The sequence below is a fragment of the Terrapene carolina genome, unplaced genomic scaffold, assembly GCF_002925995.2.
Source record: "Terrapene carolina triunguis isolate 2854851 unplaced genomic scaffold, T_m_triunguis-2.0 Scaffold122, whole genome shotgun sequence".
In the NCBI taxonomy this organism is placed as follows: Eukaryota; Metazoa; Chordata; order Testudines; family Emydidae; genus Terrapene; species Terrapene triunguis.
In genome coordinates this window covers 2,186,929-2,208,654 of record NW_020664473.1, presented here as the reverse complement: position 1 = coordinate 2,208,654, position 21,726 = coordinate 2,186,929, and the positions used below count along the sequence as shown (strand labels likewise).

The 21,726-nt window shown below is 40.2% G+C and overlaps 1 protein-coding gene across 20 annotated transcripts in view; it reads right to left on the bottom strand.

Moving 5' to 3' along the window:
- Window positions 1–235: 235 nt before the first annotated feature.
- Window positions 236–21,726, bottom strand: part of LOC113406698 (neurexin-1) — a 1,188,348-nt gene continuing 1,166,857 nt past the window's right edge. For 12 of the 20 annotated variants that reach the window (XM_026652587.1, XM_026652589.1, XM_026652590.1 and 9 more), the window contains 2 exons: window positions 21,395–21,482; window positions 236–893 (listed from right to left, as the gene is read on the bottom strand). In XM_026652587.1, the coding sequence (XP_026508372.1) occupies window positions 589–893; window positions 21,395–21,482 (393 nt within the window). In that variant the 3' untranslated portion in view covers window positions 236–588. The remainder of the gene's footprint in view (window positions 894–21,394; window positions 21,483–21,726) is intronic. The other 8 variants (XM_026652595.1, XM_026652598.1, XM_026652591.1 and 5 more) reach the window with 2 other exon arrangements.

The following is a 21,726-nucleotide window of genomic DNA, read 5'->3' as shown; positions in this document are numbered from 1 at the left end:
TTGAAAATGTTTTTACATAAGTCTTCAGAAAAGCCAGCACTTCATTTCAAATGCAAGTTTCCAATCAGTTTCACTGCACCAGGTGGCAAACTTTTTATGTTTGCTTGTTGAGTCACCATATATAATGACAGTCTTCTCTGGCAATAAGACTAACTTACTTCTCAAGAAAGCGCTAGCACTTTGGCTAAATCCAGAATCATAGGTAGCTTCTTTTTTTTTCTGTGTGTGTGTGTGTGTGTCTGAGTTTTGTTTTTTTATTTAGTTTGTTTCATATTGTGCCTTGATGTTGTAGTAATACTCGTTGCTTTATGAATGCGTGGTATCATCATTGTCTTTCAGAAATGTTCCAGCAACATAAAGACAGGAAGAGTAAATGAAAACACTGTGGATATTTAGAAATTTATTGGCTCCTGTTTCTGAAAAACAAGAGCATGAAATGCTTGTTTTTAAAACAGTCTTTCCTTTCTGATTGCGTTCCCTGTCTTCTTTTTTTTATGTGCTTCATAAAAAGTAAAGTAAATAAGTTTGTATTATGTCTCAGATAAAATGAAGACTATTTCTATACAAGTGTTCTCTTAGATGTTGGGATCAGACATAGTATTCCTTATCCTTATTTTTCTTGTTCTTGTTGGAACTTTTAGCACTGTTGGGCTGTTTTTCCTTAATCACAGCCCCATTGGACTGTGCTGAGTTACTGATGTAGTTTCGACTCTCATCTACATGGTACGAGCCTTCATCTCTGTTTCTGTACTTGTACATGGCATAAAGAAGGATTAGGATACACAGTGCCGCTGCTGCAACGATTCCAACCACCATGCCTGTTGTGCTGCTGGATTCTCGAATCACTTCAGCTGAGCCTGGGTATTCTCTTCCTCCTGCTCTGGTAGGATTTGCTGTAGGTAGATGATGAAACAAGGGAGAGGTTATTATTGAGTTTGCACACTGCAATTTTTCACTCTGATCTACCTGCTACAGCCATGTATCAGTCCAATAGCACTCACTTGTGCAGGCAAAGTAGATGTCTGTCAAATGTACAATACCAATGCCTCATGATCACTGAAAAGCAATTGTGTTTTCTTTTTAGATCCTGGGTATAGATCCTGCAGCCAATTTCTTTTTCATGCCTATCAATTTGATTAAACAGGCTTTTAAAATAAAAAACCTGAAAAGCTCAGTTTAACCCTTAAAAACAAATTTGTCTTATTACATTTATTTTACTGCAAAGTGTCCTTAAATGTTTTGAAGTAATAGGCGCATTGTGATAATAGAATATTGATGCTTGGCGGCAGATCCATTTAAGAAAGCATCTCTCTCTAGTATGAGAATTACAGGAAATATTCTGCTTGCAAAATATTTCACTAATAAACTAATCTGTGCATGGAAAAAAGGCTACTTTAAAATTATAGGGCCAGATTCTCAGCAGGGTTGCAAAATATCTCACTACAGCCTGTATCACAAACTGTCTCCCCACATCTCCACTCCCTTCACTGTTTCTGCCCTCCTTTCACATTAAGTCCCTGCTACTTTTCTCCCTTTCAAGGTACTATCTAGCTCTGCCCTCTCTTCTCAAATCAATTTCCATGCCCCCGCTGCTCTGTACGCTCCAGCCAAACCTCTCTCTTATCTGCTCACTTTTCCTCTTTCACCCACTCCCACTTCTTTCAAGCTGCCCTTTATGGTTGGAACAGTCTCCCAAGTAATAACATTAGCTTTAATAAAATTTTTAAATCTGTTAAGTAAGGGCTCTATCCTCTAAATACCCACCACTATTTCATGAAGCATTCAAGCTGACAGACCAGACTCTACTCTGCACTATTCAGTTTTGATCTGCATTGTATTAACTTGTGTAAAGTCTTCTGGGTAGCAACTGTTATTTGTTTGGCACTTTCTACCTCCTCAACATTGCTTGGCATATATCAATAGCACTAGTAATAGATCATTTATGTGACATTTTGGAGTTGAACACCTATCCATGGTATACATAATATATACTATATTATAGATGATTTTATTTATTTACCTATTGTAACTTCCTGAATGAGAAGAGGTAGGTTAACATACCTGGGAGTGTCTGTGCTTATGTACAAAGCGATCACCTTTTAAAACATACCAATTATGTCCTAGATAAAGGTGAGGTCACCTTGATAATTGCAGAATTCCCTATAATTATACCAGTACTTTATACCCCAGAGGCTGAGGGCAGCATAGCCATGACACTTCCAGCCTCAGCTGGTTCCAAAAGCAAGAAAAAAGGATGGTGAATTGAACCTAGATATTCCACTGAGCAGAGTAGAACACTGTCATTAGGCAACCAGGCTGGCTCTTAAAAGCTGCTTTTTAAATAATTATGCATGGCTAAAAATGCTGTCAGTATGATATAAATGTTAACTAAAGTATTATTAAAAGCACTAGTATGAGAATGCATTCATAATGCTAGATTTATCAGGCCTCCCCTCAAACCAGCATTTTAGAAAAGTGCAGTAATTGTTGGCAAACCTTTTGCTAGAGGTATACAAACTGACACTAGACCCTAAAGCCTTCTTTAACAATGTGCAGACAAGATGTGAGACTCATTTTAAAAACACTGAATTAAGGGTAATGCCACGCAGATTATAAATATTGGTAAGATGATGGCAACAAATTCTGACAACCTGAATGGAAAACAGCAACCAGCTCAGGGCATCTGCAATTGGTTTATGAAGACAGACAGACAGACAGACATGCACAAAACAAAAGCCTTTTTTGCTTGGCATTACCCACAATTTATTCATTAATTATTTGTGTTCTTATTTTTAAAACATCACTTTCTGGCACAGTTACTCTATCCTAATATATCTATCTAGATATAGATATATAGATATAGATAGATATTACATTACAAGATAACATTTTCTTGTGCTGAAAGGACAGAGGCAACACACTGAAAAGCCTAAAAAAACCCAGCCCTGGAATAAATGTTAATGATTGCCCAGCAGTGAGTACTATTTGAATATAGTTTGTATGTTGGTACAATTGGCTACCCTATGGCTACATATAATGCCTTGAAATATGACTTCAAAACATCATAAGGCTTTATTATGTAGTGTTATAATTTTTCTCAAAATAATATGCTTTCAAGGTGTATGCCAACTTCCTAAGCAATTGGAGTCCATCTCAAAGCAAACACTGACTACAATAGGCTCTGTTTCTTGATTATACCAACTGTCATAGATGGAAATTTTCCTATTCTGAGTGTGTCACTAATTGTATTACAGAAGACAATGCACTGTCGCTGAATAAAGACTCTTGAGTATTTTTTTAGTGAACTAAAATGAGACAAAGACTTATCTTACTGTATGTGATTTCACAAAATTAATTTCTGCCTGAAAAGGAATGGAACCTACTGAATAAACTCTTGTCGCTACCTGGTGGACTAAAAAGCTGTTCTTTCTCCTTCAAATACAGACATCTGTAACAAATGCTGTCAATTAATTTCACTATTAATGGCCACTAAATGACATCTCACAGCTTGCTTATATAGGAGACCATTCTTTGATCACTGAAGCCTGAGGAAAGCAAATAAAAAATATTATTTCAAAGTTACCTAAACCCATTTCTTTTAAGTATATTTTCACAATTATCTCACTGACTCCATTTATCTAAAGAAGACACAACCATTTAATTAACATTCCTTAAACTTACTACACTTTCAAAGTGTTTGCTAATTTGGGGTTTGTGATTAAAACAAGTTATTTTGTTTTATTTATGCTTTTGTAAAAAGAGTAATGTGGCTCCCAGAGCAGCTATAGGGAGATGGAGCAGTGTCCATGGACAACCTTTGCCACGCTGAACAGACCTGCTCTTCTGTAGTCTCCATTAGGGTCTCCTCAAAGACATTCAGAACTGTCACCCTAGGTCATCTATGAAACTGCAAAATAAAGCCAATAACCATGCAGACTGTTTGGATTTCAGATAATAAAAATAAAGGTGATAAATTTTTAAGAAATAAAAAGCCACACACAAAAATTGAAGCTGCCTTGATTGAATTTAGGATGGTTCAGCGAGGAGCAAAAGAAGAACATAAAACTGGTGTGCATATCATCCCAGTGATAGGAAATACCAGCCGTCCCATCTTGCAATGATCCTTTCTCAGAACAATTGACAAGATGTGTATATTGACTTTTCCTCATTAAGAGTCTTCTTGCAGTTTTAGGAGATCAATTTTGAATTCCTTTTCTACCATATGTTTGAAAAATCTTGTATGAAATAATCACAATTGGCCACAGTTCTATACTGTGTCAGTATGGATTAGAACATGATTATAATTCTTGGCTTCCCTTAAACATGGTTGTACATTTAAAGGGAAAAATTTGACTATTTGCAGTGTTCAGTTTTCATTAATCCTGTGAAAAGAAAATTGGAAATGAAGGCTTCCCCGGTGTTTGTGAATTTAAACCAGCCCGCATGTTAAAAAACAAAACAAAAAACAATCCCTTCTTCCCTTATAGTCATGTTTTCACACAAACAGAGCTTAGGAACTTACAAGAAAAGAATATATAAATGCTACATTTGCAATGAGGCATGAAAGAAATTATTTACATGCATGCAGTAATTTGCACTCTTCGAATGTGTTTGTTCTAGAGCTGCGGCAAACTATTTGCAGGCTATTCGGATTCTGGTGAGCAAGATTCTCTGGGTTTATGAACTCACTGCAGTTCACACATTAGACTGTCTCATTAGGAAGCGTGTGTCTGAAAAAAATCCACGCACTTCCCGTTGCATTGGCAGGGAAAAGCAAGCATAAACCTGCAAGTGTAGAGCTAGACTCTGATTTGGACTATATGCCTTCAATCACATAAATCCCTATGTTGGTTACTCATACCCTGGGTCCGAGACACAAAGGGAAGTGAGTACTGCATGCCTACTTACTCCCCACCCTGGATCCAGTGGCTGGGGAGGAATGGAGCTTTGTTTCTGGGTCCCTAGTGTCATTCAATCCAGCAAAAGATGAGCTGGAATGGAGAGGTTTCAGAATTTGTTGTTTTTTAACCCCAATAACAAATTTCTACTCCAGCCCCCTGGGGTCAGATGTTTGGCTGTGTGTGTGTTCTTTCAGCGTGCTGTCCCAGCTCTACGTAGATAGCGGAGATAGCAGACTTTGATTTAACTGCCCAATAAATCCACAGACTTGGTTTTCAGTGAAGGAACTTGGCCAGGTTTATTGCCAACAAAGGACGGTATTAATGCCCTATACTTGCTACAAATACATTCAAGGCATGTATGCCCCTGACAATAGACTGACTCAGTGAATGGCGGGACTTTCCATTCTCCCCTCGGCCAGACCCCAACACCCTCTCAGAGATACCTCTTTATACCCCAGTACAAACAAGTTATGTATTGTCCCTCTGACATAGCGAGATGCCACCTCTGACGTATCTGGGTGCCACCCTTTGACGTATTTGGGTCCCACCCATTACCTTGTACATGTTGGTTCAAGCAAAACATCTCTATTCATCATGCTGTCATACTGACCTTATCTTTAGGATGGGTCAGTGTGTTCCTGTTATCTTTGGGGAATGTGTTTGGTATCGAGGTGTTCTGGTACCACCTTTCTGGAATGTATTTGTCTATGTATTCTTATGCCTAGAAATACTTAGGAATGTGTATTTCTGCAATATCAGCCCTGTTCTTTCCATATTCTGTGAGCAGGCCCTGCCTCTTGTTCACAATTGCTTTATATTAGCAAGTTTTGACCATTACTTTAGCTCGGGCCTCAGGCCTCAGGCCTCAGACGAGGCCTCTGAAACAAGGGCTTATGTCTCAGGTCCTCTTTCGACTACACCCCCTTCCTGCCCCCTCACCCCCACCTTGGGAGAGAGGGGGAGGCAAAAGAGAAACTCTAGGAGTTGTCTCATAGTCCCAGTGCTTCCCAAGGCTACTCTCCGGATGGTACTCTGCATGCACCACCTTTTGCTCGATACTGTGCCCAAAGACACAATCTAGTCCATGTGCAAGAGCTAGCACACAGTTAGCTACATAGCTGATTTGTACAGTAATCTCTAAAATGAGACTTCTGCATAATGATTCAATTAGAATGGAAGCTGTGTGTGTGTGTGTGTGTGTGTGTGTGAGAGAGTGAGAAAAAGTGATATGATAGTAACATAAAAAGGTTTTATTGTCATTAATGGTGGATCCACTCATGAGTTACATAGGACATCCCAATCTCATGCCAAAAACATTTTTATACTAGACCATACCATCATGTATTCTGCATATGACACATTTCACGGTGGCGGCGGGGGAACGATTTCAGAAATGTTTTTTAAAATTATTGGGGGTTTTGTTGTATAACTCAGCCTGTAAACTCAGATTCCTTACTGGGAGAGAACTAACATGTTTCAAACACCTCTAAAAATGACCTAAACTATCTAATATCTTTGCTATATATCAAAATGCCCCAGCTTTAAAGCCAAATATCAGGACACTTTCCAGAGCTATGAACAAGTGCTGGGTGTTTCACTGGAAAACTAAAAATTTCCCCTTTGCATGGAAATAAAGCACTCATTTCTACGACCAGTGGACTGCAAGATAGTGGATCAAACAAGGGATCAAGAGAAATCTTGGAAACTTATATCTTATGTTTGTTGACTACCCACCCTGGAGTTTGGGTTAGTGTCATTTCTGGAAGAAATGTTTACTAATTGTTTAATGGCTGCTATTTGAAGCAGCTTTGAATGTCAAAATAAGTCTGGGGGAGATGGATTAGTGGGTGCAAGTGAGAAAATCAAAAGAGCACGCTAAAGATATTGATTGTGTGGTGTTTAGCATTACATTTAGCATACTATACATATTAGAGATGTCTGAAATATTTCACACTGAAATACTTTTAATCAAAAATAGCCTTTTTTTTAAACTAGAACTTTCCACAAACCAAACTGTTTTTTAAATTGTAATTTAATTTTGTTTTTTGATGGAAACTTTAAATGAAAATTAGCCTGTTGCTTTTACTTTTTTATCTTTTATGTTGCAGTCTTCACATTTCATCTTCACTCACTGTCACTGAAAACTAATTCCCCTCTCTTTATTTGTATGGTCTATCATAACTCCTTTTCCTTTGTGTTTTTGTTCTCTTTCCAAACCTCTCTCTCTCCCGCTCCATTTTTTTATTTTCTGTCATGAAATCACTCTTCTTTCCTGTGTTCAGTTGTCAATCCTTTCTTTCTTTGTGTTTGTTCCCTCATCAGTCATCATATCATTCTTTCTTTTCTACATTCAGTCATTTGTATTGGTATCTTCCCTTTTTAGTATTCTGATCGATCTTCACTTTTTTATGGGGGAGGAGGAGAGGTTGCATTGGCAATTTTGATTGATCAGCAAAGTCAAATGGTGGCTTTTATATAGTAAAATATTTTCAAATTTGGAAATTAAATTTTCCAAAATTTCTCATTTTATAAAATGATAAAAAATGAAAATGAAATAAACTCCAATAAAACTCAGTGGACATTTTTGAAACTGAAGCATCAGTGTATTTTCAAACAGTTTGAGATTTCCCCCCGAGGTGTTTTGACCAGCTCTAGTCTATATTATGGAGTCCTCAATAACGACTCTGCAATTAAGGGTGCATTCAATGTCAGAGGGGAACTCTCCAGCAAAAGATCAGTTCCTGAAGAATGGCCAGCCTGATATCTAAGTAAAGAGCACAAATTATATTACTGAATAATAAAAGAGACCAGGGTGAAATGCTAGCCCTTTTGGAAGTGAATGAGAGTTTTGCTACTGATTTCAATGAGACCAGGATTTCGCTCCATTTCTTTTTCCTCATCCATGGTGCAGAGAGAATAAAAACTAATCAACCTTGGAGCAGGTGTTATGCATGGAAGAACAGAGCTGTAGTTGTTGTAAAGGGTGGAGAATTTGATGGTTACTTAGAGCTTAGGGTATAGAGCGACTAATGATTCTGGCTCATGAGCTGAGCCTGATATGCTGGAACAGATAGTACTTTCCTCTTTGCAACTGTGGGTGATTCCCTGTAAATCTTGCTATCACTAGGAAGCTATTACATGTAAAGGTAAACATCTGTGCCTTAGATATTATATATAGCTTGAGTGCTAGTGCTCACGTACCTGAAGAGCACACCACACTCTAGATGTTCTATTATAATGTTGGAATACAGAGAAAGTATACAGTACAGCCAGGAAGAAAAGGGCTCTCACACACAATTTGCAAGCACCTTATATTTGCACCCAGTCCTGGGGCAAGTATACCCCGTCCCCCTGTGGAGCGGGGAAAGAGATGTTATAGCCCCACGGCTGAGTCCATCAGACCATCCTTAGCCTCAGGATAGTATGGTCTAGGGGCCAGAGCCAATATGGCTGTCCTTCCCCACAGGGTGGTGTGGCCTAGTGGCTTGAGTCAATATGGCTGCACTTCCTCGCAGGGCTGCACAGTTTGATGGCTACTGGGGGATGGGCCACCATCCAGGGGGCTGTTGGCCAGGGTAGGGGGACCCAGGCCCTCCCTACTCCACTGGGTCCCAGCCCAGGGCCCCGACAGTGGCAAGTGTAGTCGCCACTGGGTCAGCAGGGATCTAACCAAAAAACGCTGACTTAGTTCCTGGTCTTACAACCAGATCAATGTCTAGATCCCCTGAGCTACTTCCTACTGTGTCTTCCAGTGGCATGGTCTGTAGGTCTCCTGGGTCTCCAGGGTCTGTGGCCTGTGAAGCTCCCGATGGTTCCAATGTCCCCTGGGCGTCTGCAGGAAGCTGAGTGTCTTTCTGGACCTTGGCGGGAGCCTGCAGCATGTGTCCTCTCTCTTCAGCGGTCAGCCCTGACTGAGCTGGGCTACTCCCTTTTATACTGACACTCCAGTTGGAGCGTTCCCAAGCAGGGGTGAGATGGCGTGGTTTCCTCTGTCCAAAGTACGGGGTTAACCTCTGCTTGTCCAGTGCTGGAAAAGTACACCCTATCACACAACCATAAAACAGGTAGCTATAGTTGTAGATATGGGTTCTGCATATGCTCATGTACAATTTGTGGGTTTAATTTAGTAAGGAAAACTTGGGATGCAGAGAAAGTAATGATTCTGGTTCATGTGCTGAGCCCGATGTGCTGGAGCAGATAGCCATATCCTTCTCGGCAACTGTGAGCGAGTGCCCTGAAGTCTTCCTGTCCCTAGTAGATGTTGGCACCCATTGGCCTGATTCTCATTTACTTTAAGGCTGTTTTACACTGCTCTGAGAGTGTAAAGAGGCCTTAAAGTGGTACAAATGAGAATTAGATCAGGTGTTTCTTCTCATTATTTTCATTTGGTTTTCTCTCTCTCTAGCATCTGCCTTATTTACTTTTGCTGCTTTCAGTCTATTCTAAAAAATGTTAGTGTTTCTGATGTTAAATACCAGCAAGAAGTCTACTCTCACTGCCTCCATTCTCACCTCTAATTTCTCCCTTGTCTGTTATTAGTAATATCTTTGTTCACTTGGCAAGACTTTATTTTGGCCACTTTCTGGATAGTTTCCTCAAACTCTCACTGTTCTAACCCTTCCTTCTTCCAAACAGTGTCTGAAACAAAGTAAATTTATTATGAATGCTTAATGGCTCTGATTCACCACTGCATTACTCCAACTTTGTGCCAGTGGAGATACCTTGGCATGGAAATTGTGCAAAGTAGTAACAATTCAGGCCCAGTACCTCAGCTATAAACTTTACAATACTAATTGACAAAGCATTCTAATTCTTGTATTAACACATCAGTCAAAGCGAAGGTAATAACAAATGGGAATGGGGAAAGGTTTCATTTCACAAACAGATACATATACACATTACATGGTAATGGCAACATTGTTTCACTGCTGCCAGGAGATTGTTTGGGCCAAACAATCCAGTGCATAAGAAAATATATGCATTAGACATAGCCAATCAGCTTTAGGAGTAATATCAAAGTGTTGCTTGAGGGAAACAATATATCTGCATTAATTTTCTATGTGCTTAAGCCTCTAGTAATGCATCATTTAATTTCAAAGAAGTTGCAGCAACTCAGTTATTTAGACCTAACAAACTAAACACTCTATAGTTTGATTCAAGTGAACAGAATCTTAAAATTATTTCAAAAGACCAGCCCTACAAATAGGAAACATAATTTCTAGCTTTTGTTTGACTTGTAATAAGGGCCAGATCTTGCAGTCCTTACGCAGAGCCTGATCTAATTTCCATGGGAGTCAATTGGACCCATTCCATTGATTGTTATGAGATTGGATCAGATTCATAGGCCATACTTAAGCAAACTCCTTTCCCTCTCCCCCCTTTATTTAATCAGACAAAACTCCACTGAATCAAAGGAAGGTTTATCTGTGCCAAGACTAGGGATCTGACCCACAGTGACTTCTGTGTTTTACACAACATCTGAGATAATTACAGACCTAGAAGATCATTTCATGGTCATATCAGTGTATTTAGCATTTATGAAAAGTACTGGAAGACTGAATTTCTCTGTTTATCTGCAGATTCATGTAGTTCCATGGACAATGGCAATGCATGCTTCCTTACACTCCCCTGCCAATGTGCCTCCTTCCTGACCTGGAAGGATCACCCTACTTTTTCAGGAGTGAAAGTATAGATCATTCTTCACTGGAGGTCACTGACCTGTTGCTGAGATGGCCAACAAAGATGCCAGAGAGTGGACAAGTTTTCATGTCCCAATAATGGGCACGATTAATTGGATAGAGACCTCTCACTCAGTCACAAATGTGCTATTACAAACAAAGGTAAATAAGATAAAAACAGAGAGACAGATTGATAGAGAGATGGATTTTACAAAATTAACCAACTATGAAGCACTTTAAAGCCTGTGCAATGCTATATATTTAAAATAAGTTAGCAAAACCCATCCAGATAAGGCAGAAATTAAATTAAATAAAAATAAATACCAATTATCCTTTCTTAGAAATAAATCCTGTAGATTTTAATTCTAGATGACAGGTGGATTGTAAACACAAGTAATTCCTACTGTCCTATTCCATGAATGATGAATGCATCTGACTCTGAATGCTATGAAGATACAGGTACATTCATTTACTGGTTAATAATAAAGAATTGCAAAAGGTTTTTAATGACAATCCCTACTCTCATATTTTAGTTGTACATGCACTGTACATTGTGATACAGATCATTTTATTACCTGATGCAAAGCAAAATTGCTTCCTCTAAGAGACCATGGTCATGTATCCACAGGCAGGTGGTAGTGAGCATTTGCTTTAAGATCGATGCTGTGCTTCATTCGATAATTGCTGTGCTTTGCGTCAGACTTGTTTCTCTTTCTCTCAAGATAACAATTCTATCTTTATGGCTCAAAGCTCTCTGCCTCATATACTTTAAATGAATTAAGTTGCTCTCTGCCTTTTTGTTTTATTGTTGTTTCTCTACATTTTAAGGGTAATATTAAAGAATTCTGGATGTCTTTCTGTAGCATCTCCTTCCTCTTGTTCTTTCTTTTTTCTTTTTCTGTTTCAAATGTATGAATTTTAATTCTTTTTATTTAAAATCCCCACCCCCTCAACAACTGTTAGGATGAGGAGGACGGCAGAGCAGCTGCCTATGGGCTGATGTCAGTATTTTCTGAGAAAGGGGTGATGTTTCCTAGAGGAAGCATAGGAACGATACACCTTCCAGAAAATGGGTATTATATATCAACCCCGTAATGGATTTTGAGCCAAATCTTCTTCCCAGTACATTGCCCAAGTAACAGGACTGGGGGCAGAAACCCTCCTCCCTGCTGGTTACAGAATGACAGCCCAACCACATCCTCAAGGCTGGAATATGCTCCCAGACTCTAACACACTCAGTGCCTACCTCATCTAACTCCCATGGAGTTGGTTTCATATTATGCAGGGAATGTGAGGGCTTCTAAAATCATTCCTGCTCCTAAAGAACATGAGGAATCATATTCATTTGCTGTGTGTAGGACCTTTTATCTCATGAGCCCTGATTCAGGAAAGCACTAAAGCACATAATTAAGTTCCATTGAAGTAAGTCAATGGGACTTACACACATGATTCCAGCTGCTTATGTGATTTCCAGGAATGGGGCTCAGGGCCGGCTCTGGCTTTTTTGCCGCCCCAGGCGGCCGGGGGGGAGGGCGGCCGGAGCCCCGGGGGGAGGGTGGCGAGCCCCCTCTCCTCCTGGAGGCCGGGGGGAGGGCGCCAGAGGGGAGGGCGGCCGGAGCCCTGGGAGGAGGGCGGCGAGCCCCGGCGGGGGCTCGGCTCTCCCCCCGGCGGCCAGAGCGCCGGGGGCAGGGCGGCGAGAGGGCGGCGAGCCCCGGCTGGGGCTCAGCTCTCCCCCCGGCGGCCAGAGCGCAGGGGGCAGGGCGGCGAGCCCGGCTGTGGCCCCGCTCTCCCCGGCGGCCGGAGCGCCGCGCCGCCCCCCTCCAGGTGCCGCCCCAAGCACCAGCTTGGTTGCCTGGTGCCTGGAGCCGGCCCTGACGGGGCTATAGAGTGGGAAGCATGATTTGGTCCTTTATCTGAATTAAGGGCTCTATCCATATTCCAATCAAGATATCCTAGATAACAGCACAATCTATAACAGCTCTGACTTTGAATTCCCTCACACCTGAGTCACAGAAGTATGTTATTTTCCATGGTTTTAAAGAAGAAAAAGAGCCTTCTTTCATGGTAGGGCAAGAATTAACTTCTTCAGCAGCATTGTCAAATGTGTCCATTTGTGCTGATTCACTGTTTATAATATGGCTGATTTGTACAAACTACCATAAAGACAGAATAAAGCTTTTGTCTAATCTGCAGAGAATTTATGGGAAATGGTATAAATTACTTGGGTTGTAAACACTTCTGGACAGGGACCATCTTTTTGGTGTATGTGTGTGTGTGTGTATATATATATAGAGTGCCTAGCACAATGGGGCCCTGATCCATGACTGGGACCACTAGGCAGGCACCACCACAATACAAATAATAAATAATCATTATTAAATGTGCGCCTTTCACGGGTATATATTGCGAAAGGACCTGGGTAATGCCCAACTCCAGCAAGTACTGCATAGCAAAATCCTGCCCTAAATTACACACTGACACTCCACAAAGTCAATGGGCTTGCATGGGGTATAATTCAGGACTTCAAGTAGTTTCCATTGATCCTGATCCAACATTACTTACCGAGCTTAAAATGTCAATGAGGTTATTGGTGTTACACAGGTGTAAACTACTATGTGCAAGAGGAAAATCAGGCCCACAAATTCTGTCCTCAGATGCATTCACGTTTCTCTGATTTGTAGTCAGTGCCTTTCAGTCCAGAACTCTTAAGAGTGTATTCCTGGACTTTAAATCAAAGCTAGATCTGAGTAATATGCATTCAGCAAAGCATCCCAAGTTAGCAGAATTCTATTTTTAAAATGCACTTATCACTAACAACGGTTTTTTTTTATTTGTTTCAAAAATTAGCTTGTTCTGGGTGGATATCCTTCAAACTAGGAAAGAAAACATGCACACATGAAATGGTACAGAGCATGGTTGTGTAAGAGATATGAACAACAGCAGTGTTAGCAGGAACAGCCACAACTGGAGACCAAAAAAAAAAATACATTTAAGGAGAAAGAAGGTTCTATGTTATCAAAAAATTATTTGCTTGATGAAAAAATTCCCCTTTAATTTCTTGCCATTGTTTCTGGCTGCTTTCAAAACAGTGCTTCGTTGGTAGCATTCAGATACACTTAGTGCTGGATGAAAAGCTATAATTCTATTCCCTAACCCAATGACATGTGTGGCCAGAATGAGAATCTTGTCAGAGTCTGGCTTAGCATTGATCTAACTGACCAAGCATCCGTTTTCACCCTTGCCCTTTTCTAGAACTTTTAAAAAAATGTTTCTTTTGCTGGGGCCTTGAAAGTTGCAATGTGCCATTCCTATAATTTTGGTTGATAGACATTAATAGCTCAGTCTATTGACAAAGGATCAGTACATTTTTGAATTAATATTCAGGTAATACGTGACATTGTTGTCAGTCACACCTTTTTGTTATTTACTTAAAACTGTGCAATTTTAACAGCAATTTTGGTGGCTATTAGAGGATAATTAAACTGGCTTCTGAGGAACTTCAGGTTCTTCTGAGGAAAAAAAAAATGTAGAACAAAGCCAGTCTTACAAAGATGATATGATGAGTGAAATTTTCTCTGAGATAATTATGATTAATTATTTATTAGAAGAAATACACCCTCTTATTGGTAAATATCTTCTTTGTAATGGGTGAAATGCATTTATCTGTAGAAGGTTTGTAAAAGGCCTTACACATCATTTCAGCCTGGAATTGCTCCTCCATGGGACAGAGATGTGGGTAGAGTAGCCATACATCAGATGGGGAGTGGTAATAAGACATGGACTCTGGGGATCAAAGCCCAAACACAATGCGTAGCTCTGTTGAACCCACCTAGGGCATATACCTGAGGAGTCTGTCTTTTTCTTATACTTTGGCAACCCTTGTATAGCTTGTCGAGCCATTAAAGTCTCAACTTAAAATTGAAAGGGTGGTACCACACCGGCCATAAATAAGATGGTACAGAGAGGCTACTGGATCTGGATTTACTTGGGTCCAGTGGCTCAACCCCTCTGAATTGAATGGAAGAGTTGTGGTTGTTATTCCAGGCCACAGGGTGAAAGTCTGGCCAGCAAGAGACTTTGCTGGAGTCCCAGGTAGGTGAGGTGAATACCAACCCCAATCCTCCCTCGCCTCCTGCCCCAGTGGAGCTGCCCATGCAAAGCAAAATACTCAGGCTGTGCTACAGGTGCGTATGCATGTGTGCTTATTACACTGAACACATTTAATAAGCTTGGTTCAATAGTAACTTAGTGATCTTTTTTTTAAAATATTGGCAACTAACAAAAAAATGCAATATAATTTGATTGGAGCATGAATGCTCTTAAATGTCTTGAGCCATAAAGATCATGAGTCATAATTCCCCTGCAGTGAGCCTGATTCTGATCTCACTCAAACCCGGTGTTACTTAAACTGGAGTGAGCAGAATTTGGCCCAAAATATGTAACACTCTGAAAAATGACTAGCTAGGATTTTAACTTTAGGGAGTTTTAAAATCAGGCTCAGACTGAACTGTGTCTTGTTTTTAGGATTCTGCTTTCTTCTTTTCACAGAAATGTGCATTGCTTCTTTTCTCTGACTTCATTTCTTCTGTGTAGCAAAATGGATGACTTTCCCTCAATATATGAATGCACCTCTTTGGCTTTTGGATGATGTACTTGAGTGGGGATGCCAGGCATAGGGATATGGATTCCCCCCCCCCTTTTTTTGGTAACTGTACATAAATACTCAATAATGACAGCAGATTTTTACAAGATTTGCACCAATATCCTCCTCACATCTTAAACTACCCCTAATTAGTGATTATGTCAATCACATCATCATGTCTTACATTTATAGAATACTTTAGACCCAAATGTTCATAAAATGTTCATAAAATGCTTTACAAACTTAGGAATTTTGCCTGAGCAAGAAGTGCAGGATTCAGCTGTATGAACTTCACTAAAAAGAAACAAAAAGTCAATAGAGTCAATGCAAATTTCATTGGAGTTTAAGTTTGCCATTGTAAGGGGTGCTAGACGGAGCACTTAAACTGATATATGTTATAGGAATCACTTTTCCTGGTGCTCCCATTATAGTGGTGAAAAGTGGCAACTGTTTATTAGTGCACAGCAACTCAACAATTAGTGATAGGAAATGAAAAACAAAACATGTTTAGAGATTAACTCAGGCTGTTCAGAGTCAGGATTTAGGTTCTGTTCATTAGAGAAAGAGGGATCAAGTGAAGTCTGGAACTGGATCCACAACTCAAAATTTGTTGGTATTCAGATTGGTGTTATGGTTTTTAATCCATCTCTTACCCTATTTAACTGACCTGCAGGGGAAATGTAGGCAGGTAGGAAGTAACGAATGTGCACTGCATACCACACACACTATTCTGCCTCCAAGACAAAGACATTACCATGAGAACTACCTGGATTGACTGAAATAAGCTGGTAGACCAGCTGTTAATAGTAGTGCTTCCACTTTTGATGTTTGACAATCCACTGCCTCCATATCCTTCACTACTGGGTCTACTTCCTACAAGGTTCTGAACACTTCAGCCAAGATGTATGAAAGTAAGCACACACTTATGTACTTTGCTAGATTGGGGCCAGAGTGCTCAGCACGTTGCAGGATTGAGTCCCTAGTGTCTCTCTCCACATGTTGGATCCTCACATGATAACATGCAAATCACTAATCCTATTCCTCTGTCTGAACAAGGAATCAGTGTTGAAAAGGGGCCCTAAAAACTAGCTGATGATGGCTTCCCACAGCTCCCATTGGCCAGGAATGGCGAACCGTGGCCACTAGGAGCTGTGGGGGGCCATGCCTGTGGACGGACAATGTAAATAAAATGTTTCGCAGCCCGCCAGTGGATTAGCCTGATGGGCCACGTGCCAAAGGTTGCCGACCCCTGAGCTAGGCTGTTCTCAGAGGTGGCAGAAGACAGAACAAGGCGCAATGGTCTCAAGAGGTCTAGGTTGGATATTAGGAAAAACTATTTCACTTGGATGGTGGTGAAGCACTGGAATGGGTTATCTAGGGAGGTGGTGGAATCTCCATCTTTAGAAGTTTTTAAGACCCGGCTTGACAAAGCCCTGGCTGGGATGATTTAGTTAGGGTTGGGCCTGCTTTGAGCAGGGGGTTGGACTAGATGACCTCCTGAGGTCTCTTCCAACCCTAATCTTCTATGATTCTATAATTCTAATACAAAGAAGTTTTCACTTGGAAATATGACCCCGCCAATGCTCCCACTCCTGTATATTCTGGTTGCAGTCATTAAAACAGACAAGTGACACCTTTACCAATCCCATTTGTGATGAGGCTTTGAAGTGTTGAGGATCAATTCTAATATAAGCATTGTTATCTGCAGGTAGCTTGAAAAATTGTTACAGCATGTCCACACACTTGCACCAGCTGCCACTCTTTTTTCCAAGACACCCAGTGACACATATCAATGGACCTAATTTAGAATTGAGCCCATTGTTTTTAACTCTGCTCATCTGGTCCAATACCTCGAATAGCTAAAGTGGCTTTGCTTTTATTTGACCCATTTTGGACACATATTCACCTCTTTACATTTTTGTGTGTGTGTGAAAGCTTCAGTAGCTGCACACTAAATTCCAGCCCATTATAATTGGATCAAATGAGCTGTGTGGCGCTATTCCTAATTGAAACTCTATAGAAAGCTGTGGTCTGCACAGGGCCTGGGAGAAGGTAGAACAAAGCCTTTAATGTGCAAAGTGGAGATTTGCCAGCCATCACTTCACAGCTCATCAGGTGGAATTAGCAGACTATTTTGGGCCTTCTTTTTTGGACTGGTTTCTAGGAAACAAAATTTTTCACAACTTGCATACAAAACAAAATGATGAAGTGTTTTATGCTTTATGACTTCATTTATTGGATGAAGCAGCCAGGGAAATTTAGAGGATATTATTGTTATTATTATTATTAATTATTATTATTATTTGGGGTAAGTAATGATTGCAGAGGGGAAGGGGGTGAGAATATATTGTAGAAAACATAACATGTTGCCTTTCCTTGCTAAACATAATGCAAATAAAATATGTTCACTACGTTTTGCATGCTAATAAATTTGTTATGACTTCATCCAATTATGGCACATTTAGCAGTTTGTACACCACAGTGAAATCTGCAATTATAATTTTTGTGACTTTGTGTTCTAGACATGTTTATGGGATTGCAGTTTAGCAGCTCCTAATCTGTGCTACATTTTTATATCCCATATGAAATTTGTTGCAAGTCACATACTCACATTTATTATTTAGAAGACAGGTGCACAGAAAGCAAAGCTGATGGTGATACACCAGGGCTAGCTAGCAGCCCTGAACTCTGCAACACATTTCTCTCAGGAGATGAAGCCCCAGTTTTAAAATAAATCTAGTTAATCAATAATTTAGCTCAATCAATATGTTTATAATAACCATCAGCTGTACGTAGAGCAGGCTGTCACCATTTCCTTTTCATTTATAGAAGATTTTGTAATTCAATTTGTAGACCTTAGCATTAAAGGGGTTTTTGTTTTGTTTTTTTGAATGGATCTCTCCTAGTTCTAGAAAGACCAGGCTGTTACAGCATTTATTCAATGAGCGTTTAAAAAAAGACGTGTGCATGAGTGGAACTAAGAGCTTTGCCTTAAACTAGGGAAATTACGAGCAAACATTATGTAAACATCCTCATATGGCTCGGTCAGTACACTTCAGCTGAGTTTGGTCCCTGTCCATTGTTACAGCATCCCTGCTGTGCAAGCTCCATGTCCTCTTGGGAGTTCCAATTATGCCACATTGTCTCCCCTCTCTCCGTTAGGCTAATGTGGGTCCTTCCCTGGCTGAATGGATGTCAGAGAGCCAGAGAAGAAATTTAATGGGATCTCAGCCCAGACGCGTCTGAAAATGATGCCAGGAGATAAGAACATATTATCCTGAAACACACACCCTCCGCTTCACAAAAGCAGATACTAGAAAAGATGAGCAGAGCAGCAATGAACCTCTCTGTGAAGCAACCCCAGTATCTACAGTCACTTGAGGGGAGAGACCTCAACCATGCCAGCTCCAGAGGGCAGGAGGAACCCATTTAAAAATATTGCCAACCCCAAGCTTTCAAAAATCAAGAATCAGCCCTCTCCCAAATCATGAGATTGACTTAAAAATCATAAATTTTCTAGTAATAATAATAGTAATATGGGGGTTCTTTTCTTTGCCTTCTGGTTTCTGAGCCTTTAGGCTGCACTTGCTACTGTTTTCAAGCTTTTCAAGGGCAGAACACTTTTTGATTAAATGAAATCTCATGCAATCTCCTTTTGTTTCCCCAGCCACTGGGGCTTTAAGACAATCACCAAATATCACAAGACTCATGATAAGATCATAAAAGCACTGCATTTCCCTCCCACAAGTCCTAGGCAGTCTACACTGGGGGCCAGACTGCAATACTCCTATTCACACTGAATAGTACTTTGTTCTACAGATAGTAGTCCCATTGAAATCAGTGAGACTCATAGAATAAGGTGCTATTCAGGGTAGGTAAGGCCATTACAATCTGCCTGGAAGGGAGCTGTGCTGGGGAGTTACTGCTGCTTAGGGCTACAGAAACTCCTTTGGCCCATGCTGCCCTAAAAGGGGACAGGACCAGGCCAACAGCTGGATGGAGAGAGGAAGATGGGCAACTCTTTGAGGAATTGCAGAGTATGGAGGGGAACTCATGTATGGATGTGGATAATATTATCTATCATACATAAAACAGTCAAGATAATGGGTATTTTGGAGAACATGATTTCTAGCATTGCACTAATCCAGAAATATTTGTAAAGCACTCGCAATTGAGAATGCAACAAATGAAAAAGTGAAACTGTTCTTAAACAAACAGAAAATTAATAGCATTGTTTGATGATGATTGATCAGAAGAAATAGAAAAGCTAATGGACATAAAGCTATCAGCAAGACTATGTACAAACACCAACATTTGTATTCACTTCTGGGCCATAATTAGGATAGAAATGATAACTTGTCACAAAGCTTTATTTCACTCATGCCTCCCCTACCCCCACCAGCTAAATGAGTGTGCAAGGCTCCAGGCCCAGTAAGATTTGTGAGATCTGCAGCCTTGTGCCCCCGGATTAAAATAGCCTCAGAAACGTTTCTGTCTGGTCTGTCAGTGACTGATGGTAAAATTTCAGCTGTAGGACTGAGACACTGTACATACATTTTCACTGCTATTGTTTCCTTCAAGGGGGGCAGGCAAGTGTTTTAACACTAGATCATAGACGTAGAGTGGCCACCCAGGCTGGAATTTGCTAATAGGACAGCACTGCCTGATTGCATGGACCTAATTTAGCAGCTGGCCAGGGATGAGCTCAGAGCCACAAAAGAGAAGAATGTTATATAGTGTTGATCCATGATGGGCAAATGACAGAGTTCCTATCCTCAAGAATTTGAAAATAAGGAAATACCAGAATAAATCGTGGAAATTTATTTTCACTCTGAAGTGTACAGAAACTCTAGTCTCAGTGCCTGTGTGTCCTGCCCATGATTTATAGCACCTTTGCAAGTAAAATGGTGTTCTGAAAAGAGCAGGAATTTTCAAGCTGATGCATTAGTCAATTGGAAAGTACTAGTACTTTAGCCTTGGCATTTCATCTCTCTCGCCATAGACTGGTGTTCCTTAACGTAACGCAGAATCCTTTGAAGGAACAGGAACTGTGACCCAGGGTGTCTTACCCCACTTTAAACCTTAGCAGACCAACTTGGCACGTACAAGTTCTTTAATGACCTAGTCTGTCATTCCATAGGGTACATCTTCCCACTGACTACCCAGGAAGGAGGTGACTACAACAACCAATCACTAGGACAGGCACAGGCTACAACCTCATTCACCTTTACTGAAACTTCCCTTGAACGAGAGCATGTGGCTCTATATGACTTCAATGGGAAATGCACATCTACGTCTGAGGCCAAATCTGCCCTCTCTTTTTTGACCAGACATAAAAATCTCTTAGGGTGAAGAAAAATAATCATTGTGTTTCCTATCTAGTTGCTCTTAATGCACCAAAGATGAAGTGCCCCTTTTGGTTATTCATCTTAATATACAAGCCATTGTTCAAGTTTCCTCTGTTTACACTTAGACTGCATACAGTCGTCACATAACATTTTACCCATTTTACTTCAGATAACTAAACTATGTTACTGCAAGTACTGAGATATTATCAAGTCATCTAAGATGACTGACAAGTTAAATGCAACCAATACACAGTCCTAGTTAATAATAAGAGCTGTGACAAATACTGAACAATCAGGTATCCATTCAAAAGAGATGATAAAAGAACAACTCACACCCACCACATTCAAGGAAAAAGTTCACATTACTTCAATATGACAGCTGGATTATTTTTAAGGTTATGAGCTATAATATTCCTTTTAAAAACAAATTTATTGAGGGGTTTCTTTCAAAATTGTGGTAACATTTTTCCTTTTGGAGATGGAATATATCATTTAAACCCATTTGATATATATATATGTACATGTGTGAATATTTATATATATATGTTCACACGCGTACACACGAGCACTGGAGGGCACTGTTGAATCCTTACCACATTGTAAGGGTGTTCAGCTCAGGAGTACCAACAACTTGCTCCCATCAGCTAGCTTTGCAAATTGTCTCCTTGCCAACAGAAAGGATTGGCTATATTATAAGTATATAAGTGAAGGCCCGTCATCCAATCTCTACTCAGTGCTTAAGAAAAGATTTGCCAATTCAGATTCTTTTTGTGACTACAGCATGCAAATATGAAATAAAAGAAAGGAATAAAAAAGTTGACTAACCTAACCCACCTGAGCTCGGCTCACAGGGATCAATATCCTCGTCATCACTGGGACATTCAGCCGAGGCCACCAGGATGTCATCTGTGGTCTGCAAAGAAAATAAAGTCAAGTAGATTCATTTAAACTGAGCCAGCGTATGCTCAGATGATCATTAGCATATCTGCCATCACTCAGATTTATGTAAAGTCCTAAATGCCTGAGCATTTCAGACTTAAAATTTTATGATACAAAGATGCTCTCCATTTGTATTATAATGAGGCTCTACTTTTCTATACATTCATGTCATTTTTCAAAGGATGGTGTCAGATACCAAAAGCAGGCAATTGAAAATT